Raw genomic sequence first — 25,927 nt, forward strand, 5'->3', positions numbered from 1 at the left:
TTCTTTAATGTACTAGGCCTAGTCTAGTTGTAAACGTTGTGAATGATATTCTCTGAGCAGTCAACCACAAAAATACGAAACTAAACTTCTGTCGGTAGAGACGCATTGCTGGCTTTCCTTGTTCTGTGTTGGTGCTTGTAGGAAAGGTCTTGCGAAGAGAATGGGAGACGTCTGGCTTATCCTTAGATATAAATTTACCTGAAGATATCATAACAAGATAAAGGTAATGTCTTCTGGCATTAAGAGTAGGTTTGTTCTAGCTGTGCATTTCCCCTCTCGACTCTGACACCGCTAGCGAATATAGATTCCAGATTCGGGGGCATAGCAGCACCATTTTCAACAGGTTGCTACTGTAAAGTAGACACCGCTATGTCACAGCCTTATTGAAGTTATTCTGTCACAGTATTTTGGCTCAGATAATGACGAGTTATGATCATTATCTCAACAACAAACATAATATTTAGTATTGGAATTAATAGCTTATTTTTACATTAGGAACAAATTATTGATCTAGACGACGGATTACTGATAACTGGTAGGCTACAGTAGGCCTACAGTACTGTAATTATATTTTTAGGCACCGCTTTACCTGTAACGATTTCCGTCTTCGGTCCTTAAGTAAGGGTCACTTCGTTTTAATTCGCCAGGACAGCGAAATTGGTAGATCTAGTCGCAGACTATCAGGAATGTCACATACAAATGTCTTATCTTTTCATCTCCGGAATCCACCTGGAGGGATCAATCTTCTAGTTGATGTCTTCCTCAATCAGGATCGTGTCTTTTTAGTAATGTCTTTTGAATTACAAATGAACAACAAAGGCCAGCTTTTCAAGTATAAATATAGAGAATACATGGTCAGTGTCTCAAAATAAAAGCTGTTTTAGTATATATATAGAGAGAGAATACATGGTCAGTGTCTTAAAATATAAGCTGTATAAAATACAGCTTACATTTTAAAGGGACAATTTAGTCAAGTTTGTTTACTTTTTTATCATTTCACAAATTATTTCATGAAAGTGTACTTCAGTTCTCCTTATGAACTATCCTTGGTCATATATTGATACAAGTTTATGTTTTCCATGCATTTTTAGCTCACCTGGACCGAAGGTCCGGTGAGCTTATGTCATGACGCAGCGTCCGTTGTCCGTCCGTCCGTCAACATTTGCTTCAAATCGCTACTAGTCAAAAAGTTCTTATTGGATTTTGACCAAATTTTGTCAGAAACATCCTTGGCAGAAGGGGATATGATTTTGCATAAATGGTGACTCTGACCCTTAAGGGGCCGGAGAGGCGGGGCCCAATAGGGGAAATTGAGGCAATTCCTTTAAATCGCTACTTGTCATAAAGTTATGAATGGATTTGAACCCAATTTAGTCAGAAACATCCTTGGGGGAAGGGGAACAGATTTTGCATAAATGGTGACTCTGACCCCCGAGGGGCCAAAGGGGCGGGGCCCAATAGTGGAAATAGAGATAATTCCTTTAAATCGCTACTAGTCTTACGTTATGAATTTAGTCGGAAACATCCTTGGGGAAGGGGAACAGATTTTGCATAAATGGTGACTCAGAACCCCGAGGGGCCAAAGGAGTGGGGCCCAATAGGGGAAGTTATGAAAGTTATGAATGGATTTGAACCCAATTTGGTCAGAAACATCCTTGGGGAAAGTGAAACAGATTTTGCATTTAATGATGACTTTGGCCAAAGTTGTGGGGCCCCATAGGAGAAATAAAGGTAATTCCTTAAAATCGCTACTAGTCATAGAGTTATGAATGCACGTTGTAAACTTAGAGAGTCTGGACTTCATTATTTCTTTAATGCAGTTGGGATCTTCATACTTTAAGCATATAAAGCATTGTTTGAGGTTGACAAATAAAACGAATTGAACATGAACATTATTTTGACATTTGGTCAAATCCAACCAGGTGAGCGATACAGGCCCCATGGGCCTCTTGTTTAATTAATTGTAAGGGGGATCATAATCGTATAACCATACGATTTATATGCAAATGAGCATGTCGTCTCTACACACTTTGTATACATGTGTGCAAGCACAGCCCCGTCTGATCATAATCATATAACCATACGATTTATATGCAAATGAGCATGTCGTCTCTACACACTTTGTATACATGTGTGCAAGCACAGCCCCGTCTCGTGACTGTAAACAACATTGGTTTGCATTTGAAGCTAATAGCAGATATTTTAACTATAGGTTGCAGGTCTCGTACCAAAGTAGACAGTGAATGGATAAACAAAATATATGGAGAATTACTGTTAGGTCATGAATATAACAGATGTGAGTTTTTCGAACGGTTGCGACAACAATGAAGAAGTTCATACAGTTGCGAGCGAGTTTGCCGAGACTTGACCTAGATCGGCCTACGGAGTAATGTTGAGGTGCGATATTTTTGTTCTGTACAACTTCCATTATCATAATTCCATTCGTACTTGTTATAAGTATTGTTCTAATTACATCATGGATGAAATAAATCACCTAGATTGGTGTTAGCGTTTGTTTGCATTCGTACACAAATGAAAATACAATCTTTTTTCTGCATACGTATTGGCCGTATACATGCATGTGTGTACACAATTACGTGAACACGAATTCCCGTTCGGTGACCCTGGAATAAACCTGTTTGGTCGATTTGAATTGTCAAAACAATAAATCATTATTGAATCCATCAATTATGATACATGTAACAACTGTTTGCCACGCATGTTGTTAAAGCAATATCCAAAGAAATAAGTATATGTGAAATTAGATCTACCGTGTCATCACTCTGTGCTTCGATCGCGTGGATGTGTTTACAAGTAACTCTGTTCCCGCCAGAGGGCGCAACACATTGCACTATATTTGGAGTATTGCTATATTTGACGTGGGCTTTCCCCAAACTTAAACTGACCATACTGGACATTGGCTACGTAGTAGATAACTGTTGACTGCGAATTCTTTTTTCTGGATATATGTTTTATCGATTTTGCTTGAATTATAAAAAGCATGCTTGACTAAATTGTCCCTTTAAGACACTGACCATGTATTCTATTTATCCTGCAACAGTCATCAAAAATAATCATTTTGAAGTGAAATGGTGTCAAAAATGACAGAAATATTTTTGCGTTTTAAATGTTGTTTCACTTTGAAGTAGATCAGTCGAATTGACGCACATGCTAAGATTCAAAATACAGCTGTTTTCCTGTCACTGTCGTATACAGCAAAAATATATATGGTGGGTGTATTCCGACAATGCGGTGGCAGTTGCAGGATAAATGTTTTTATTGAGAAAGAATAGATGTTCAATTACAGTACATGTTTGTAAAAATACAGATTAACAATCTCAAAAATTGTTACATCTGTAGGATTACATACTCCTATACGTATATGAGGTCTTATTCCACCTGATTACATTGGTGGATATTGCGACCTCATATCCCCTCAGCGTGTTTTTCTTGTAGCTGCCAGCGCCCTGATTCTAGGGCGCGACGAAAAAGTGTCATAAACCATCTAAAACGATAATTTATGTTAACAAATATGTGTACGCTTACTTGTTGATGAAGTATCAATCCATTTATGCACAAACTGTTGATGGACACCTCTTAAATATAATTATATCCACAATAATTCACTTGCTACCTACTGTGTTAAATATTGGGTCACTGAAACAACTTTGCTGTTCCGGTTATTATAAAATACGGAATGCAAATAAAACGGAAAACGTAGCGTAATATTTTCACAGCGTTTCGTTTGTTTCGTCTATTTCAACTCCATATTTGGATAAACCGGAAATAACCTCGAGAGGTCACAATCAAAACAAGTATGGCGGTATATACAAATGGGACCTACGCTTAAACGACAAAAGAGGCTAATAATCACTGATCTTGGATATAGACATGGACACACGTTGTGTGACTTTGTGTATTTATGATAGATAAATAGAATAAGGTAGGTCAGATCATATGAAATGTGAGTAAAGATAACTTTTAAACGACTTTAATTAGGTGGGTCACAGCAACAGGTTTTATGCGCGGTGGTAATTAGAGGTTACATGACAGCCTGTCAAAAGTTTCCTGTCGTGTAAACCTCTAATATTATTGGAGTATAGGATTACATAGTACATTGTAATATTCTTCAAATTATTCGATAACTGCATCAGCCTCAATCCATCCACAATAACTTCACTGCTAGTTGAAAAAGTAATAGTGACATTAAAATGGAGAGTAGTTGGTAAATACATTACTTACAGCATGGTTCACTTGCATTGACTTTCTGACATCATCCACCAAACTTTTTGATATTACTGAATCAATTCACAATATTATAGCACCAAATGCAATTATTGAATTATTCAATTTTTAGAATCTGTTCCTTTATATGAATCTGATTTCATTCCTGATAAATTTACAACTTAGTACAGTACACGGATACTTTTGAAGTATTCTGATTTGTTATGTCACAAATCAACGACATTGAGAACCAGTTTTACTGAACTGACAAGGTTTACAGTATGCCTTCCTCAAACACCGGAAAACACACATGGATGCTGCAAGTCTGAAATCTTTCCAGAGATTCAGGGCTATTCACCTATTTTGGTGTCCATGGTGCCAGATATTGACCTGCAAGGCGTCTGTCTGGCAACTAGAAAATTTGTTTTGAAAAATATTAGACATGAAGTAAAATCCAGAAAATGTGTCCTACTACCATCACATAAACACTTCTCTGATCACAATCTAAAACATGCTTTGTAAGATGGCTGCAGTTTGTACTGCTGAGTTTCGATATGTTGTGATTTCATCAAACCATGATAGAAAAACCAAATTACAAACAGCATCAAGGTGTGTACATTTTAAATTTGGTTATTATTCTTTCAAATTTTACATTGCAGTCAATCCAAGGGTGTGCCATGCTCATGATACGAATTGTGATATTCAATGATGATGATACGTTACAATATGATACACATATATATAATCAAAGTTTTGGAATTTTTATTATAAATAACATAACATACTAAAGATAAATTAAGTCAAGTTACTCTCATCTTCTTCTTAAGACCCAAATAAGGTAAAATCAAATATTCATCATAGATAGAAGGGCCTTAATTTGCTCTACAAAACTTGTGAATTTCATGACTTCGTGGTCTCTCGTTTGCCCCGGAGGAGGAGCTAAACATTACAATAGTTTATATAGGGATTTAATAACATTTTTGACTCTCATTTGTTGAATTTCAATTGGAATTCATTTTAACTTGGTTCAAATTAGCAGGATGGGTTAACAGTTTGATGGTATACATGTATATGCACATGTTGGTACTGAATGAGTCATAAGCAAGGCCAAAATATGTCAAATTAACTGAATTTCAAAAATCTAAGTTCTTCTCAAACCCAAATCAGGTAGATTCAGATAATTAATCTTCATAGATGGAAGGGTCTTGAGGTGCTTTATACAAATTTTCAATTTCATTACCTTGGGGTCTCATGTTTGTCCCTGGGAAGAAGGTAAACTTCATATAAGGAAATCACATTTTTTATTATCATTTGTTGGATTTCTTTTGGAATTGATTTTAACTTGCTAGAATTAGTAGTTTTGGAAGGCAGTTTGATGGTATACCAATGTTGGTCTGTCTGACTGATCACTCCAGGGGCTGATGGGCAACCAAGGTCAAAAAAGGTTAAAATGACAGAAATATTTCAAAACTCAGGTGACCGATAAACCCCATGGAACTTGATTGTTTAATCTAGTTGTGCTATTATTTTGGTTATGCACAGCATGCAGTGTGATGGTATTTTTAATCCATTATGAGTTCTATAACCGGGACAATTGCAGGCTAGTCTGGCAGTCACGCCACCTGGCTGAGACTCACTACTATGAACCACCCGTCGTGGCACTCCCCCATGTCTCCTATATGATTCCATTAAAAGTATCTATTGCATTTGGAAAACCCAGAAAATTACAAACACCTGAAAAAAGATTTAAAGTAACTAGTTTAAAAACCATGACTGAGCATTTCCTTTGTTCAAAATAATTATACACAAATCATGAAGAATAAAAAGAATTAAAAAAAAATCCCCAATCCATTAGTATATTATATGTTACAAAAAACTTCATAGGGCCTGCATCGCTCACCTGGATATTTAAGTAATTATGGCGAAATACTCTTAATTTAATTCAAATATTTTCCTACTTTTGAACTGCCTCTCCCAAAAATGGTTCAAACTACAGGTGGACTAAATCTTATCATTAAATTATTCTTTAATTTTTCTTTTTTATTTCTCCTACTGTACCCCCTTTCTCCTGCCCCAAGGGTATCACAAGCATCATTTATGCAACATACAACATTGCCAAATAATTCTCCTTACCAAAATTCGTCAAAATCCTTTTAGTTGTTCAGGACTAGTAGCATTTTAAGCATTACCCATCGGGCCATTTGAGCTAAAAAAAAAGGTTAATAATAATATTGTTACAAAGGGCAATAACTCTGTAAGATACTGTACAAAAAGTTCATAGAAATAATATTGTATGCAGTATATAGCCATAAGATGATAAATAGATAATGTATGATATCCATGTGATTATTCATTCACAGTTGAAAAGTACTGGGTATGACTTATTTTAAATATACATGTACTGAATAAATATAGATGTTAACTAAAAATGTTCATTTGGTATTTTTTCCTTTTGCAATAATACGATTGTGTTTATGTTGTCATACCACACAATTCACTGAACATATCGATCGGCATTGAATTTTAAGCTAATTATGTATAAACAGATATATATGTAATTCAAATTTAACCGTGCCCTGCAGGTAGGGCGTAAGAATTGTACCTGCTGCCCCCATTGCATGATCGTAAGAGGCGACTGAATTTGGGATCTTATCTTTTCTCTTCTTTCTTACAGACTTTCTTCTTCCTAATGTCTCCCTTGACAATGCCTCACTTTTGGCCTTTAGTTGAGCGTTCGCCCTTGTGAGGAAGGCTTTGGGTTCTGTCCCCTGGCTGAGACATACCAGAGTCTTTAAAAATGGTAGTTGGTACTCCTGCTTAGCGCTCAGCATATTAGGAGTGGGACGACTGGCTCACCCGTTGTCAGTATAATGTGACCGGGTGGGGTGTGCTGCTGGGTGTCTTCGGCAGTATCGGCAAAAGTCCCGGCCTACCACAAGGAGACTTCACACAAACATACCGCAGCCTCCCAAAACACACATACGCACTCACCACATGCAAACATGTCGCACGCACGGGAGGTCGTCCTTAAATGACCTTAGCTGTTAATAGGACGTTAAACAAAATAAACCAAACCAAACCAATCAAATTTAACCAATATATTACCCCTGCTTGATATCAGTACCAAGTATATAGTGTAAAGTTTAGATAGGTCCAAACTTAAAATCCAGGTCATACTGAAATATTGTTTACCTATGGCGTTTCTTGTAGTGTTTACTACACTTACATTTTCATTGGAATGATTTTGGACATAACAATTCAAATTTCGAGAGATTTTATGGACTCTGGTTTCACCTTCAGGGAGTTTGTGACCTTAAAAGTGATTTGGACGAGATCAAATATTGACAGAGTGGCCAATAGTTAGAGATTATTGGACTTATAAACCAACACAACAGGTACACCGCAAAGGTAGAGCCTGTGTGTTATTGGATACCGACTCATTTTTCCTGATGTCTATATATAAGCATGCATAGGACGGGTATGTAGATTGTTACAAGGTGTTTTACTGGATTGATAAGGTTTTGGATTGTTCTAATTATGAAGGTATAATATATTAATAATCTATATAGTATTAAAGTGATCAGGAGATACTTTATTTAAAGAACTTTGGTGTGAATTAGTAACTTACATTTGGATGTTTATTTACAGAACTTATGGTGTGAATTAGTAACTTACATTTGGATGTTTATTTACAGAACTTATGGTGTGAATTAGTAACTTACATTTGGATGTTTATTTACAGAACTTATGGTGTGAATTAGTAATTACTTACATTTGGATGTTTATTTACAGAACTTTGGTGTGAATTAGTAACTTACATTTGAATGTTTATTTACAGAACTTATGGTGTGAATTAGTAACTTACATTTGGATGTTTATTTACAGAACTTATGGTGTGAATTAGTAACTTACATTTGGATGTTTGACTGTACAATGTAAACATATATATGACTACAAATTAAAGTGCTGTCAACTATCTGGATCTAGATGTAGATCTCAAGTTAAAGCACTTGGATAGCACTTCAAACTGAGTTGATAAAGGACAGATTGGGACATATTGGCTGTAGTTCGTATGGTCATCTTTAATTTATGTTGAATATATAGAAGATCAAGGGTGTAAGTTATCTATCTGATATATAAGTGGATTGCCTTCATGTTAGGAGTGTATTAGGGTCTTCAGTGATAATAGTGGGTCGATTGTCACCGGCTATACCTACCATATATAAGTTTAATGGTATTGATGGGAACATCATATATACCCTGGTGCTATTTACGGTGAATAGATTTGTGCATTCAAGAAAGTTAATTAAAAATAATAGGGTCGAGGACACAGTTTTTGCTAGCATTAGTTATAGGAATCAAACCTCAGACTCGCTCCATGTTACTATTCCAGTGCCCAGATTTAGTGAAAAATTTAACGATAGTGAGTTGAAGTAATATCATTTTTTCCCACTGGCTGAATTAGCCATTTTGTTTTTTTTCGAAATTTGCCTATAAACCTAAAGGTATTTCATTGTACCTTTATCAACAAAATGTAACACATAATTACAGAATCATTATTATAATTGTATAATTCATACCAAAACAAAAATTGATTTGAAAAAAATGTACCTGTTTTTTGGTACACTTACTCTGTATTAGGATATGGTGTTTATTATATCGGGCTTGGAGGAAAGTTTTTAAGATGTTTTTTTCTGGCAAGATTTTATGAATTGGTACATGTGTTTGTGTAGTTGAGTGAGATTTTCATCTAAATAGAGAATTTTTTATTGCTGTGTATACATGTATCGTTAACTATGTGTGTACAGATAGCTACCTTTGTAGTATATGTCCAAAAAGCATAAGCATCAGTTCAAGTTTATGGTATTGTTATATGTAGCCCCTCAAAGTTGCCTTAGTTCTGCTTTTAATTTTGAACAATGACATGCCCTAATAAGATTTTGTGTTCAGTGAATAATTGCTCCTGGAAAACTCTATATTACTTAGCATAGTTCAGAAAATCATGAGAAAAATCATGTCTTTACTACCTATTTTGAATATAAAATTCCAATGGAACAGGTGGTGTAATAGATCTACCTAGCATTATACTAGGACATGAATTGTATAACGTGTGATTTGCACTTCTGTATAATGACAGAAGCTAAATTATCATTAGCTCACATGGCAATAAGATTCAGCATACAAATGACATCGTGATCAATATCTGGCAGGAAATCGGGTACATATGGACATCCAATAGGCCATCCTTTTGGATGAGACGGCAATGAAGTACAGTAGATATAATCACTTTATTGATTATTGATTAAAGAACATCCGTTGTCAGTTATTATACCATTTAATAGTTTTCATGATCCCCTTCTCAGTTAGGTGATATAATGTAGAGTAATGTTAACTGCCTCCATCTGTCCCTAACACAGGATAAAAATCATCCATATCTGGGTAATTATATACAAATGTAAAGAAACATGACCGTCACAAAATTCCATCGAGTTTATGTAGGGTGTTTAGCTAGAAGTTAAGTGTACTCAATGCATGTTGCAGAGTTATTGCCCTTTGTAATAATATTATTGGACCTTGTGAACACGATTACTGAAGTAAATATCAACCATATTTAATGAAACTTTGCATGTACACATCCATATATCAACAAGATCTCTGATGAGTTTAAAAATGGAAGTTTTTAGACAGTAACTTACAGAGTTATTGCCCTCTGTAATGATATTATAATTGGACAATTGTGAACATGATAACTGGAGTAAATATCAACCAAGTTTTATGAAACTGTACGACTATATACGTGTATGCAGCCATATATCAACAAGATCTGGGATGAGTTTGAAAATGAGAATTATATACATGTATTCAACAGTAACTAACAGAATTACGGTCTATTGTTTAATATTATTACTGTACCTTGTGAACTCAGTAACTATAGTAAATATAAACCTAGTTTGATGAAACTGTACGACTATGTGTATGCAGTCATATACATGTATCAACAAGATCTGGGATGAGTTTGAAAATGAGAATTATTCGACAGTATCTTCCAGAGTTATTGCCCTTTGTAACAATATTATTATCAACCTTTTTTTTAGTTCAAATGGCCCGATGGGTAATGCTTAAAATGCTGCTAGTCCTGAACAACTAAAAGGATTTTGACGAATTTCGGTAAGGAGAATTATTTGGCAATGTTGTATGTTGCATAAATGATGCTTGTGACACCCTTGGGACAGGAGAAAGGGGGTACAGTAGGAGAAATAAAAAAGAAAAATTAAAGAATACTTTAATGATAAGATTTAGTCCACCTGTAGTTTGAACCATTTTTGGGAGAGGCAGTTCAAAAGTAGGAAAATATTTGAATTAAATTAAGAGTATTTCACCATAATTACTTGAATATCCAGGTGAGCGATGCAGGCCCTATGAGCCTCTTGTTACCTTTTGCTATATTAGTGTACATATTATGTAAATTACCCTTCTCCTGATAGTATACCCTACATATAGTAACACAGCGTAATGCTCATTTGTAACTTACCTCCCTTTCCACCTAATTCTGTGAGAGTTATATAATTGTTAATTCTTGATTTTTAGCTCACCTGCCCGAAGGGCAAGTGAGCTTATGCCGTGGTGCGGCGTCCGTCGTCCGTCCGTCCGGCCGTCCGGCCGTCCGGCGTCAACTTTTTCATTCAAACAACTTCTTCTCAATAACCAAAAGGCCCAGGGACTTGATATTGGGCATGTAGCATGCTGGGGTGAAGGGCTACAAAGTTTGTTCAAATAAATGACCTTGGCCTTCATTCAAGGTCACATGGGTCAAATAGGCTATAATCTTCAAACGACTTCTTCTCAATAACCAAGAGGCCCAGGGACTTGACATTGGGCCTGTAGCATGCTGGGGTGAAGGGCTACAAAGTTTGTTCAAATAAATGACATTGACCTTCATTCAAGGTCACATGGGTCAAATAGGCTATAATCTTCAAACGACTTCTTCTAAATAACCAAGAGGCCCAGGGACTTGATATTGGGCCTGTAGCATGCTGGGGTGAAGGGCTACAAAGTTTGTTGAAATAAATGACCTTGACCTTCATTCAAGGTCACATGGGTCAGATAGGCTATAATTTTCAAACGACTTCTTCTCAATAACCAAGAGGCCCAGGGACTTGATATTGGGCCTGTAGCATGCTGGGGTGAAGGGCTACAAAGTTTGTTCAAATAAATGACCTTGACCTTCATTCAAGGTCACATGGGTCAAATAGGCTATAATCTTCAAACGACTTCTTCTCAATAACCAAGAGGCCCAGGGACTTGATATTGGGCCTGTAGCATGCTGGGGTGAAGGGCTACAAAGTTTGTTCAAATAAATGACATTGACCTTCATTCAAGGTCACATGGGTCGAATAGGCTATAATCTTCAAACAACTTCTTCTAAATAACCAAGAGGCCCAGGGACTTGATATTGGGCCTGTAGCATGCTGGGGTGAAGGGCTACAAAGTTTGTTCAAATAAATGACCTTGACCTTCATTCAAGGTCACATGGTTCAAATAGGCTATAATCTTCAAACGACTTCTTCTCAATAACCAAGAGGCCCAAGGACTTGATATTGGGCCTGTAGCATGCTGGGGTGAAGGGCTACCAATTTTGTTCAAATAAATGACCTTGACCTACATTCAAGGTAACAGGGTTGAAATCGGCTTAAATCTGTAAACAATAATTCTGCGATAGCCAAGAGCCTCCAAGACCTGATATTAGGCCAATAGAATGCTGGAATGAAGGACTAGAAAATTTTTAATATGAATAAAACTAGCTTACAATGATATTTGAATAAAGAGGTAATCAACATAGTATCTTTAGAAATGACCTCAATCAACTTCAAAGTTGCTGTAGAGCCAGGTGAGCGATACAGGCCCATTGGGCCTCTTGTATTATTTCTTGATGTTATATATATATTAGTATACATATGCAACTGTTTGTCTCAATAATAGCTCCAATGAGCCAAAATGTTGTCAGTATATAAATGTACGTGACTTTAAATACAGATTATTGTATTGTATATTGTGTAATAATAAGCATCATATTCAAAGTTGTATGTTATCAGTACTAGTGTGTCCTTGGTTGTGTACCTGGAGATATCTCCCTACAGACTTGTGTAGTCCTGTCCGTGGTTATGTACCAGAAGATATCCCACTACAGACTTGTATAGTCCTGTCATTGGTTATGTACCAGAAGATATCCCCCTACAGACTTGTGTAGTCCTGTCCTTGGTTGTGTACCAGAAGATATCCCACTACAGACTTGTATAGTCCTGTCCTTGGTTATGTACCAGAAGATATCCCACTACAGACTTGTATAGTCCTGTCCTTGGTTGTGTACCAGAAGATATCCCGATACAGACTTGTGTAGTCCTGCCCTTGGTTGTGTACCAGAAGATATCCCCCTACAGACTTATGTAGTCCTGCCCTTGGTTGTGTACCAGAAGATATCCCACTACAGACTTATGTAGTCCTGTCCTTGGTTATATTTAATTATGTACCAGAAGATATCCCGATACAGACTTGTGTAGTCCTGTCATTGGTTATGTACCAGACGATATCCCACTACAGACTTGTATAGTCCTGTCCTTGGTTATGTACCAGAAGATATCCCCCTACAGACTTGTGTAGTCCTGTCCTTGGTTGTGTACCAGAAGATATCTCCCTACAGACTTGTGTAGTCCTGTCCTTGGTTGTGTACCAGAAGATATCCCCCTACAGACTTGTGTAGTCCTGTCCTTGGTTGTGTACCAGACGATATCCCCCTACAGACATGTATAGTCCTGTCCTTGGTTATGTACCAGAAGATATCCCCCTACAGACATGTGTAGTCCTGTCCTTGGTTGTGTACCAGAAGATATCCCTCTACAGACTTGTGTAGCCCTGTCCTTGGTTGTGTACCAGAAGATATCCCGATACAGACTTGTGTAGTCCTGTCCTTGGTTATGTACCAGAAGATATCCCCCTACAGACTTGTGTAGTCCTGTCCTTGGTTGTGTACCAGAAGATATCCCACTACAGACTTGTATAGTCCTGTCCTTGGTTATGTACCAGAAGATATATATCCCCCTACAGACTTGTGTAGTCCTGTCCTTGGTTGTGTACCAGAAGATATCCCACTACAGACTTGTGTAGTCCTGTCCTTGGTTGTGTACCAGAAGATATCCCACTACAGACTTGTGTAGTCCTGTCATTGGTAATGTACCAGAAGATATCCCTCTACAGACTTGTGTAGTCCTGTCCTTGGTTGTGTACCAGAAGATATCCCGATACAGACTTGTGTAGTCCTGTCCTTGGTTGTGTACCAGAAGATATCCCCCTACAGACTTGTGTAGTCCTGTCCTTGGTTATGTACCAGAAAATATCCCCCTACAGACTTGTGCAGCCCTGTCCGTGGTTATGTACCAGAAGATATCCCGATACAGACTTGTGTAGTCCTGTCCTTGGTTATATTTAATTGTGTACCAGAAGATATCCCGCCACAGCATCCTACTGTGGACAGTTCCTGTGATCTTGCCATTTTGTGTATTGATCAGGTGAACCAGGTTCCCTTAGGTCTGGACTGTATTGGTCATCACCACAATCTCCCAGTGTACAGTGTGCTTACACACCCTGATAGGTTCATCATGATCAGTGCTCAGATGTAAAATGTATAAGTAAAAGATGTAAAACACTGCAATGATTTTGTGCAGATATTTTCATGTTGCATGACATGAATAGATACCAGATGCGTGAATTGACAAAAAGGTTGGGTGGTTTTGGTCTCTGTGTTTAACAGATTTATTGTACCACTTGATATAAGCTATATAATTATAATGTGACAGACTGCACATCATATGACATGTATATATATTAAGTTTATTTATTGTTTTGAAGATTTTGTTAGAAAAGTACATAAACACAACTACAGAACAATGAAACAAATGTGTAAACTCTTGATAAACTAAAAAAAAAACCCAATAAAAAACAGATGTTGATTTTAATCAATAATCCATGGGATGTGTACTGTTGGTTTCAATACTCCATGTGATGTTTACTGTTGGTTTCAATACTCCATGTGATGTGTACTGTTGGTTTCAATACTCCATGTGATGTTTACTGTTGGTTTCAATACTCCATGTGATGTGTACTGTTGGTTTCAATACTCCATGTGATGTGTACTGTTGGTTTCAATACTCCATGTGATGTGTACTGATGGTTTCAATACTCTGTGTGATGTTTACTCTTGGTTTCAATACTCTGTATGATGTTTACTGTTGATTTCAATACTCCGTGTGACATGTACTGTTGGTTTCAATATTCCATGTGATGTTTATATTGTTGGTTTCAATACTCCGTGTGGTGTGTACTGTTGATTTCAATACTCCGTGTGGTGTTTATACTGTTGATTTAAATACTCCATGTGATGTTTATACTGTTGATTTAAATACTCCATGTGATGTTTACTCTTGGTTTCAATACTCCGTATGATGTTTATTGTTGGTTTCAATACTCCGTGTGATGTGTACTGATAGTTTCAATACTCCGTATGATGTTTACTGTTGATTTCAATACTCCGTGTGACATGTACTGTTGGTTTCAATACTCCATGTGATGTGTACTGATAGTTTCAATACTCCATGTGATGTTTACTGTTGGTTTCAATACTCCATGTGATGTGTACTGTTGGTTTAAATTTCAATACTCCATGTGATGTTTATACTGTTGATTTCAATACTCCGTGTGATGTTTATACTGTTGATTTAAATACTCCATGTGATGTTTATACTGTTGGTTTCAATACTCCATGTGATGTTTATATACTGTTGATTTCAATACTCCGTGTGATGTTTATACTGTTGATTTAAATACTCCATGTGATGTTTATACTGTTGATTTAAATACTCCGTGTGATGTTTATACTGTTGATTTAAATACTCCATGTGATGTGTACTGTTGGTTTTAATACTCTGTGGGATGTGTACTGTTGGTTTCAATATTCCATGTGATGTTTATATTGTTGGTTTCAATACTCCGTGTGGTGTGTACTGTTGGTTTCAATACTCCATGTGATGTTTATACTGTTGATTTAAATACTCCATGTGATGTGTACTGTTGATTTCAATACTCCATGTGATGTGTACTGTTGGTTTTAATACTCTGTGGGATGTGTACTGTTGGTTTCAATATTCCATGTGATGTTTATATTGTTGGTTTCAATACTCCGTGTGGTGTGTACTGTTGGTTTCAATACTCCATGTGATGTTTATACTGTTGATTTCAATACTCCATGTGGTGTGTACTGTTGGTTTCAATAGTCTATGTGATGTTTATACTGTTGATTTCAATATTCCATGTGATGTACTGTTGATTTCAATATTCCATGTGATGTACTGTTGATTTCAATATTCCATGTGATGTTTATATTGTTGATTTCAATATTCCATGTGATGTACTGTTGGTTTCAATATTCCGTGTGATGTTTATACTGTTGATTTCAATACTCTGTGTGGTGTTTTACTGTTGATTTCAATACTCCATGTGATGTTTATACTGTTGATTTCAATACTCCATGTGATGTTTATACTGTTGATTTCAATACTCCATGTGATGTACTGTTGGTTTCAATATTCTATGTGATGTTTATATACTGTTGATTTCAATACTCCGTGTGGTGTATACTGTTGATTTCAATACTCCGTGTGGTGTATACTGTTGATTTCAATACTCCGTGTGGTGTATACTGTTGATTTCAATACTCCATGTGATGTTTATACTGTTGATTTCAATACTCCGTGTGGTGTATACTGTTGGTTACAATACTGGATATTATGTTGAGCTTGCAATACTTACTCTAGTTGGGGTTCTATAGATTGTAAACCCAGCTTTCAAACAAAACAACATTATAAGTTAATTTCAGTGTGATTTATAGTTTCAATGGGTGATATGATTTCAATTGTACCAGTCGTGTCAACATACAAAATATTTTATACTTGATCAATTAAGTATAAATATAAATGTCCCATGTTTGATAGGGTGTATTATTCCAAAATAATAATATTGACATTTGTGTGTACAATATAACCTATAGGCATGATATGACACTGTGGTCAGATGTGATGTATTTATATTATATGTCTGAAATATGTAACTGGTACTGACAGCTGAGGATTCTGCTACATGTTGGTGGTATTGATGCTGTGAATCTTATCATCAATCTTTATCAGAGAGTAGTAATGACCACTTATGTTTTGGCGTACCGATGACCAGTTAAGTTTTGGTGTACTGGAGAACAGCTAATACACAGGTATTTCACGGTACAAATACTGTAAAGAAATCGTCTTTGTCTTGTCTCCGATATAGAGCGAACTGATTCTCCTTGTATTGATTGTCACTGCTCTATTTACAGAATGGCTGACTGGAGCGTCCTGAGGAATGCTGGGAGGGACTACCTGACCCTATACGGGAGTCGTGATGTCACAGCCTCACTTAGTGCAATGACAGCGACGACAAACTGTACAATGCAGTCTCCGTCGTCGACCTTTTCATACCTGGATAAGAGTGACGAGAACACCTTCTGTTGTTCGGAGAATGTGGAAGATAGTGTTACATTCCTTAACCAGGTGAGATTTTTTACCTTTATACCTGGCATGGTGTTCAGGTGTAACCAGCTATACCTGTAGAAGGGAAGATTTTAACAGCACCAGTAAACACAGTATCTTTTCAGATAGATAAATCATCAGTTTATTTTGTTACTACTGAACATGAAGTTTTGGCTTACAAATTTTTATATCAAGAAGTGTACAAATATTACAACAAAAACATGTACAGATCTTATAGCAATTCCACGCTGTAAAATGTATCCACAACCAACCTGTTTCTCTTTTATTCCTACAATACATAATTACGGTATGTGTTTATATTGTAATTTTTAGAGTTTGTTACTCTGGGTAATACTAGATGGATAAACACACCTTTCAGGTGTGTACAGCAGACAGGTAATTAGGACAGGTAACAAAATTTATACTCAGTTGTACAGGTGTAAATGTTATCAGACGCATAATTAATAGGGTATCTGTAGTAATAGCTATTGATTTCTCTGTCAACCATTGTGTGTTTGTGTATTGTAGGATACAATGGCGGTATTGGTATTACTCAGGTGTTAGTCCAGCGATAGCTGATGTGTATATTTGGAGTCTAGGGTGTCTATTTTTCACTGTGTATTTACATTTGTGGTTTAAAATGAATTACAGTATAATCAAAGGTATTGAAGTCAGATAACAGAGGCTTGTCAACAATCTGTACAACTCCACTGTGTGTTCATCCTGTATAAATACACTAACGTAACGTAGTTCATGTTCATTAACTAAAAGACCTTCTTTATTGCCTTGGAAGTAAAGAACCGACCCTAGCTTAAAATCGCTGTTGTTATGTTACAGTCTCTGTACAGTTGTTATATAGAAGGCCAGGTTGGGGGTATAGATGTATTTATACGTCCAGTTATTATACAATTATAGACAAGTAACATATCTGTTATAACATGCATACCCGGTATCTGAAAATTACAAACATATACAGTATTATGTACTGGCTAGTCATATATGCTTTAACTGTTACTGAATAATTTTAATAAATTTGGAGGTTCTTAAAATCTTAAAATAGTTGTAGATATGTTATATAATTCAGCATATTAGCTTTTATCATTAGGGGACCTAAAAAGTTTATAATAATTCCTTTTTTGGTCAATTAAATCATACAGATTTATATGTAAAAAAGAAAATTAGTAAATGTATGTCCTGTTCTGTCTAGTTAGAGAGAGGTCGAGTATTGGACTTGATATCAGATTCATGTATATAAAAGCCCAGTAATTAGATGAACCAACTCATCTGTTATGCCAGTGACAATAAGAAGGAGGGCTTATATTTAATCATGGCTTAGACCCTGGAAGTATCACGCTATCCACTCATACACTGGATTAAAATCTCCATTACAGAGTACTTCTCAATCAAGAAGTGACCACCTGTGACCGATATTTTAAGAAGAGACAATTTGTCATTGTAGGAACTGACCGCCTTGGGTTTCCAGACCATCGATCATGGAGATGGAACCACGGAAGTGTCCCTGGTCAACCGGCTTTATGAGATATTTCGACTGTACCAAAAGGCCCGACGTGTCAGAGAAGAGCTGGAAAACAGGTAATTATACTGAAAAGTTAAGTGATGGAAAATGATTCTGTTGCTTCAAGAATAAAATGAAAGTTTTGAAGTTAAATCATTGTTTGGCAGTACTAGTAGAAGGTAATATTGCAGTTTACACATATGTATTTTCCAAGAAAGATTTTACAGTTAACTAACTCTCAAGATGGTGTTTTGGAAGACATGATATGAAAAGGAATACAACTACAAGTTGTTCTTCAGCTAATAAACAATGATCTGTACATACTTTTATAACTGTTATATGTCTTTAAGTAGCTAAAGGAAAGTCTATTGATTTTTTGAGCGTTTATCGACTGGAGAAGTCTCACCTTCCCTGTCTTGGCCTCATTTTTGTGTCATTAATTAATCAATGGCTGGTCTGTACTGCAGATAAAACTTCCATACAATTGATAGTTAACAAATCAAAATCAGCTCCAATTTGATCTCTCAGCTCGATACGTGAAACACCTTGGCAATACTTGGTCTACTGACTGAAACATCCTATTAAGTCTGAAATATCTTCCTGCTGCCTTTAAGTCATGAAGTGTCCAAATCATATTCCTGGATGGTAGCTATAGGGAGTTCACCAACTATGAAGTTAATTATATATATAATCATTTGAGTCTTTATTTAGCTATATATATACCTGTATGTTTTAACCCTTTGAGTCAGCTTTATATACCTGTATGTTTTAACCCTTTGAGTCTTTATTTAGCTATAGATACATGTATGTTTTTACCCTTTGAGTCAGCTTTATATACCTGTATGTTTTAACCCTTTGAGTCTTTATTTAGCTATAGATACCTGTATGTTTTAACCCTTTGAGTCATTATTTAGCTATAGATACATGTATGTTTTAACCCTTTGAGTCTTTATTTAGCTATAGATACCTGTATGTTTTAACCCTTTGAGTCATTATTTAGCTATAGATACCTGTATGTTTTTACCCTTTGAGTCATTATTTAGCTATAGATACATGTATGTTTTAACCCTTTGAGTCATTATTTAGCTATAGATACCTGTATGTTTTGCCCTTTGAGTCATTATTTAGCTATAGATACATGTATGTTTTTACCCTTTGAGTCTTTATTTAGCTATATATACCTGTATGTTTTTACCCTTTGAGTCTTTATTTAGCTATAGATACCTGTATGTTTTAACCCTTTGAGTCTTTATTTAGCTATAGATACCTGTATGTTTTGCCCTTTGAGTCATTATTTAGCTATAGATACCGTTATGTTTTTACCCTTTGAGTCTTTATTTAGCTATATATACCTGTATGTTTTAACCCTTTGAGTCTTTATTTAGCTATAGATACCTGTATGTTTTGCCCTTTGAGTCATTATTTAGCTATAGATACCTGTATGTTTTTACCCTTTGAGTCTTTATTTAGCTATATATATATGTTTTTACCCTTTGAGTCAGCTATAGATACATGTATGTTTTTACCCTTTGAGTCATTATTTAGCTATACATACCTATATGTTTTTACCCTTTGAGTCATTATTTAGCTATAGATACCGTTATGTTTTAATTAACTCTGTCTGTATTATTGGTTGATTTAAAAAAAACTGTTAATAATGCTCTTGTAGGTGGTTTACAACACCTTGAAATTGGAAGACTTAAAAAGTTTTTGTCCCCGCTACCGATGTAACCAGATGGACCATAACAGTTTCCCCTCTGTCCATCTTGTACACTGGTTCCTATGTTCAAACGTCAAAGTTTGTCAGTTCTCTAGTGAACTCATTTCTTTAGGGATTGTCATTAAATTTTACATGATGATAATTAAAAGGACCACAATTTCTTGGACAAGTTTTAGTTTTAGGGCTTTAGGGTCCAGGTCTAGATCACTGTTTTTATCTGGATCAGTAGGGTACAGGTATTGCTTTAGCAATACACCCAGTTTGGTTGTTGTACTGCAGTGTATAATTATTGTTGATCAGGAATTTCAGTGTAAATAAAAAGATTCAAGTTAAGTCAAAATTTAGTATAGAATACAGGAGTCCCTATACTGGACTTAAAAACAAACACTTATGTACATGTAATATAAAAAAGCTAAAATTCATTGTTTCAGAGTTTAACCCTTTGAATTTTGATAATTAAAAAGATGCTATATATATTCATGTAAAACATTGAACATGTGTGTGAAGTTGATTAATCTGTATTCATAAAGCTGTCCTTTAATAGTTTTAGAAATTATCACTGACAGTAAAAATATTTACACGGCGCACAGTTGAATGGATAAGAATTATGTTACCTAAATTCATTCAAGTTTTTATAAATATATAATCACAATTACTGAAAAATTGATAATTTTTGTTTGCAAGTTGGCAGTTTATAAATATGAAGTAAATAGATTCCAAAACTATTTAATGATGAGTTTGTGGTACAGGATTCCTTATCCTCTACACCAGACTCTGTACATGGTAATTGTTATAGCTATGTTTCCTGTACAGTATGCCTGTGCTGACATTGTGAGGTGATCTGTGTAGAGAGCTATCATTAAACACCTGGATAGGTTGATTAGACATTTAAACTAATAAACATACAATCTTCAACATCTTGGCTAATCCAAGATGGAACATCTCTTTTAATGGCAAAAATCCATTAATGATGGTGGTTTGTTATATGATACAAACCGTATAATGTATTTTAGTAGTGGCAAAATTAAATTAAGGAGACTTTGCCTTGAAAAAGGAATGGGTTAATTGAGTGTGTAATATAAGCTGGTTTTTTTTTTTTTTTTTTTTTGTAAAGTCCATGCAGTTCATGATGTCTTTTCTGGTTTAAAACCTCCAGTTCATTTGCTGAAGAACATGTTCAGTCATGGCAATGTAAGATGTTATTCAAATTGAGTATTTATAATTATATTTCATATTAATAGTTTTATCTAAACAAGTTAAGTCATGCATGGATGTCCTCGCAAAAGCAACAAGTTCAATCTTGGATGTCCTCGCAAAACCAACAAGTTCAATCTTGGATGTTCTACACGAAACAACATCTATCCTGGGTGTTTTATTTGATCCAAAACTAAAATTCAGTGCACAAGTCGCATCCAGTGTCAAGAAAGCTAATCGCATGCTAGGCATCATCAAAAGATCATTTGAAAATTTGGATAAATTCATGTTGACAACCTTGTTTAAATCTCTTGTAAGACCACGACTAGAATATGCTGTCACAGTCTGGAGCCCGCAGTTAAAAAAAGACATTGTAGCAATTGAGAATGTCCAAAGGAGAGCTACTAAACTGGTCAGGAACATATCTCATCTCTCTTATCCTGAAAGACTCCGCCACCTCGGTCTCCCATCACTCCAGTACAGGCGGAAAAGATATGACATGATCCAGGTGTTCAGAATTCTTAATGGGATAGATGTGACTTCAGAGGATCTACTACAAATAACTGGAGAAGGCAGGACAAGAGGACATAATAAGAAACTGGCAAAACCATACACAAGGCTAAACATTAGAAAGCATTCATTCCCAGCCAGAGTTGTTGACGACTGGAACAGTTTACCATCGTCAGTCGTCAATTCACCATCAATCAACTCATTTAAAAGCAACCTTAACAAGTACTGGTCTAACAAGGAGATCAAGTTCCACCCATCCTGCTACACGTACTAGTTAAATAACGACCCGCCAATATTCTGTATAACACCTACCACCTATACAGTCTATACATGTATATAAAGATAGTGACCCTAGATACAGATGGTGTGTCAACTGTTAATAGTCCAAATGTGAAACTGAACACCAATTCGTCTTTTGTGAATGAAAGTTGATGACCATATTGAGGAAATTAGAATATTGTACAATATTTTTTTTTTTAATTTTTTTTAATGAGGAATCTACTATACTTGATACATAATTAAACATGCGCACTGTAAATAGAAGTATATAAACAGGTGGTCAAGAAGCGGACACGCTTACAAGAAGACCGATAACTGCTATTGCTATTGCTATTGCTAGTCAACTAAATTTACATTGATGCTGATATAAAATCTTTATTACATATGTAAATTGAATTAAGAAAGATTTTAATGTTATCTTTTGTCACAATCAATTGAAATATCTTTCAACCTGTTTTGTGTGTTACCTTTCACTGTCTTTTCCGTCGACGTTCTGTCCTGTCCCGTCCTGTCCTGTTCCGAAGCAATGAAATATATTTTCAGAATCTCCAAACAGTTTTGCTTCATATTGGTTCTACACCTAGTCAAATCCCAGTGGTCATTTGTCAAGGTTAAATGTTCAAAAGTCACCTTGACCCCTTCTGCAGGTGACATACTTTTGCATGGGAGTTGGGGAATTCATGTCGGACATTGATGGTTGACGGTAATTAATCTTTTAAACTGTTTCAGACTACGTCGACTGTCCAGTGAGACAGAACACTATCAGAGCTCAAACCATCGTCTAAAAAATGAGAAGATCCAATTAGAGCGTGATGTTGCTAAGGAACAGGAGAAATGTAGACAAGTTACCATTAAGCAGAAGTCCTTGGCTGAGAAATTTAAGGCAGAGAAGGACGAGGTTTGTACAGAAGTGTTTATAAATACAGATGTATTGGAAATGTTGTCTATGGTTATAGTTATTTATTTTGCTCAGATTTCCACATATTCTGTCCATATGAAATTGCTTCTGCCTTTTCAAGAATGTCAGGTTTATTGGACTAAGTAAGGTATCATCAGATATCTCCAATAAGGCCTGGTTTATTGGACTAAGTAAGGTATCATTAGACATCTCCAATAAGGTCAGGTTTATTGGACCGAGTAAGGTATCATCAGATATCTCCAATAAGGTCTGGTTTATTGGACTAAGTAAGGTATCATCAGATATCTCCAATAAGGCCTGGTTTATTGGACCAAGTAAGGTATCATTAGACATCTCCAATAAGGTCTGGTTTATTGGACCGAGTAAGGTATCATCAGATATCTCTATAAGGTCAATTTTATTGGACCGAGTAAGGTATCATCAGATATCTCCAATGAGATCTGGTTTATTGGACTAAGTAAGGTATCATTAGACATCTCCAATAAGGTCAGGTTTATTGGACCGAGTAAGGTATCATCAGATATCTCCAATAAGGTCTGGTTTATTGGACTAAGTAAGGTATCATCAGATATCTCCAATAAGGCCTGGTTTATTGGACCAAGTAAGGTATCATTAGACATCTCCAATAAGGTCTGGTTTATTGGACCGAGTAAGGTATCATCAGATATCTCTATAAGGTCAGGTTTATTGGACCGAGTAAGGTATCATCAGATATCTCCAATAAGATCTGGTTTATTGGACCGAGTAAGGTATCATCAGATATCTCCAATAAGGTCTGGTTTATTAGACCAAGTAAAGTATCATCAGACATCTCCAATAAGGTCTGGTTTATTGGACTCAGTAAGGTATCATCAGATATCTCCAATAAGGTCTGGTTTATTGGACTAAGTAAGGTATCATCAGATATCTCCAATAAGGTCTGGTTTATTGGACTAAGTAAGGTATCATCAGATATCTCCAATAAGGTCTGGTTTATTGGACTAAGTAAGGTATCATCAGATATCTCCAATAAGGTCTGGTTTATTGGACCGAGTAAGGTATCATCAGATATCTCCAATAAGGTCTGGTTTATTGGACTAAGTAAGGTATCATCAGATATCTCCAATAAGGTCTGGTTTATTGGACTAAGTAAGGTATCATCAGATATCTCCAATAAGGTCTGGTTTATTGGACTAAGTAAGGTATCATCAGATATCTCCAATAAGGTCTGGTTTATTGGACTAAGTAAGGTATCATCAGATATCTCCAATAAGGTCTGGTTTATTGGACTAAGTAAGGTATCATCAGATATCTCCAATAAGGTCTGGTTTATTGGACTAAGTAAGGTATCATCAGATATCTCCAATAAGGTCTGGTTTATTGGACTAAGTAAGGTATCATTAGATATCTCCAATAAGGTCTGGTTTATTGGACCGAGTAAGGTATCATTCAATATCTCTATAAGGTCTGGTTTATTGGACCAAGTAAGGTATCATCAGATATCTCCAATAAGGTCTGGTTTATTAGACCTAAGTAAGGTATCATCAGATATCTCCAATAAGGTCTGGTTTATTAGACCAAGTAAGGTATCATCAGATATCTCCAATAAGGTCTGGTAGCTTTCATGTAGAATGATTTTCATAACATTAAAAGTCATGTGGCAATGTCAAATGAGGAATTGTTGTATCACCACTCGGACAGATCTTGTCTACAAAACAGTCGTCTGTGTGGTCTAGTTTGTGAAAATTAATGGGTGTGCTCGAAAAGGAAAGACAATTTTCACAGAAATGTTTTTGTTTTTTGTTTCTTTAATTTTCAACAAATCTAATTACAGGGGAACCTTTGGGAATATCAATTAGTTTTAGAAAATTTGTCTGCAACCCAAAATTGGCTGACAATTTGTTGCTCTCTGTTGTACCTGGTGAGGATAGCCTAGATTGTGTCTGACTAAAGTATACAGTAATGTGTTATATAGTTTATATACACATGTGAATGTTTTGGTGTTAAGTCTAAATAATAAAGCTTCATGATTAATCCTGACTTTAGTATTTAAAGTTAATATCTTACCTCATCCTGAGAAGCTTTTAAAAAGTGGATTGTTATTTAGACATTATAGAAACTGTGGCCGTTTCCTGAGGGAAGTGGCCAGTGGTCAGTTGAAATCTTGTTAAAAGGGCCTGTTTCCAAAATGGCCCCTTCTCTGATTCAAATTTCCTGTTGATGGTGCATTGCCCATGCCGTTGTGGTCACAAATCTATAAAGTATAAAGATCTAGGTCACTTGGTTTGTTTTTTATGGCTCCTCAAAGTTGTACCTTTCAGAAGCTGTCTAAGTGTTGATAAAATGTGCATGTTATGTAAAATATTAATGAAAATCTAATCAAATGATGGTCACCATAACGAATACATTCATGGCATGATTGTGACAAAAAATCATGTTTCCATCGCGCCATTTGGCTGTTTTATGGAAGAAACAATCTCAAAAATGCCATTTTCGATGATAACATTTTAGACACAAAAACTGTGTTTCTTAGAGAATACACCCTTTTATGGGTGTTGGATGCAAACCAATTTCTATCCTATTAAACAGTACGTAATATGCTATTGATGAGAGGAAAAATCATCAACATGTAAGTGGAGAAACATTTTCAAATCTTGGGTTGAATTAGCCTATGGTTGAATTGCCGATTTTCGATGTTCGGTCTGTGATTGGCCTGTGTTTGGCCTGTGTTTTGTCTATGCTTGGCTTTTGTTTGGTCTCTGTCTGTGATTGGCCTGTATTTGGCCTGTATTTTGTCTATGTTCTGTCTGTGTTCAGTCTGTGATTGGCCTGTATTTGGCCTGTGTTTTGTCTGTTCGGTCTGTATTCGGTCTGTATTTGGCCTGTGTTTTGTCTATGTTCGGCCTGTGTTTGGTCTCTGTCTGTGTTTGGCCTGTGTTTGGTCTCTGTCTGTGTTTGGTCTCTGTCTGTGTTTGGCC

At 35.9% G+C, this 25,927-nt stretch overlaps 1 protein-coding gene across 1 annotated transcript in view; it reads left to right on the plus strand.

The window, feature by feature from the left end:
• The first annotated feature begins 120 nt into the window (after positions 1 to 120).
• The window catches only part of LOC117324980 (afadin- and alpha-actinin-binding protein B-like), a 56,294-nt gene continuing 30,487 nt past the window's right edge, over positions 121 to 25,927 (plus strand). Inside the window, exons 1-4 of the mRNA XM_033880832.1 lie at positions 121 to 223; positions 16,640 to 16,853; positions 18,292 to 18,425; positions 22,781 to 22,949. Coding sequence (XP_033736723.1) covers positions 16,641 to 16,853; positions 18,292 to 18,425; positions 22,781 to 22,949 — 516 coding nt within the window. The 5' untranslated portion in view covers positions 121 to 223; position 16,640. The remainder of the gene's footprint in view (positions 224 to 16,639; positions 16,854 to 18,291; positions 18,426 to 22,780; positions 22,950 to 25,927) is intronic.

The sequence above is a fragment of the Pecten maximus genome, chromosome 4 (assembly GCF_902652985.1).
Source record: "Pecten maximus chromosome 4, xPecMax1.1, whole genome shotgun sequence".
In the NCBI taxonomy this organism is placed as follows: domain Eukaryota; kingdom Metazoa; phylum Mollusca; class Bivalvia; order Pectinida; family Pectinidae; genus Pecten; species Pecten maximus.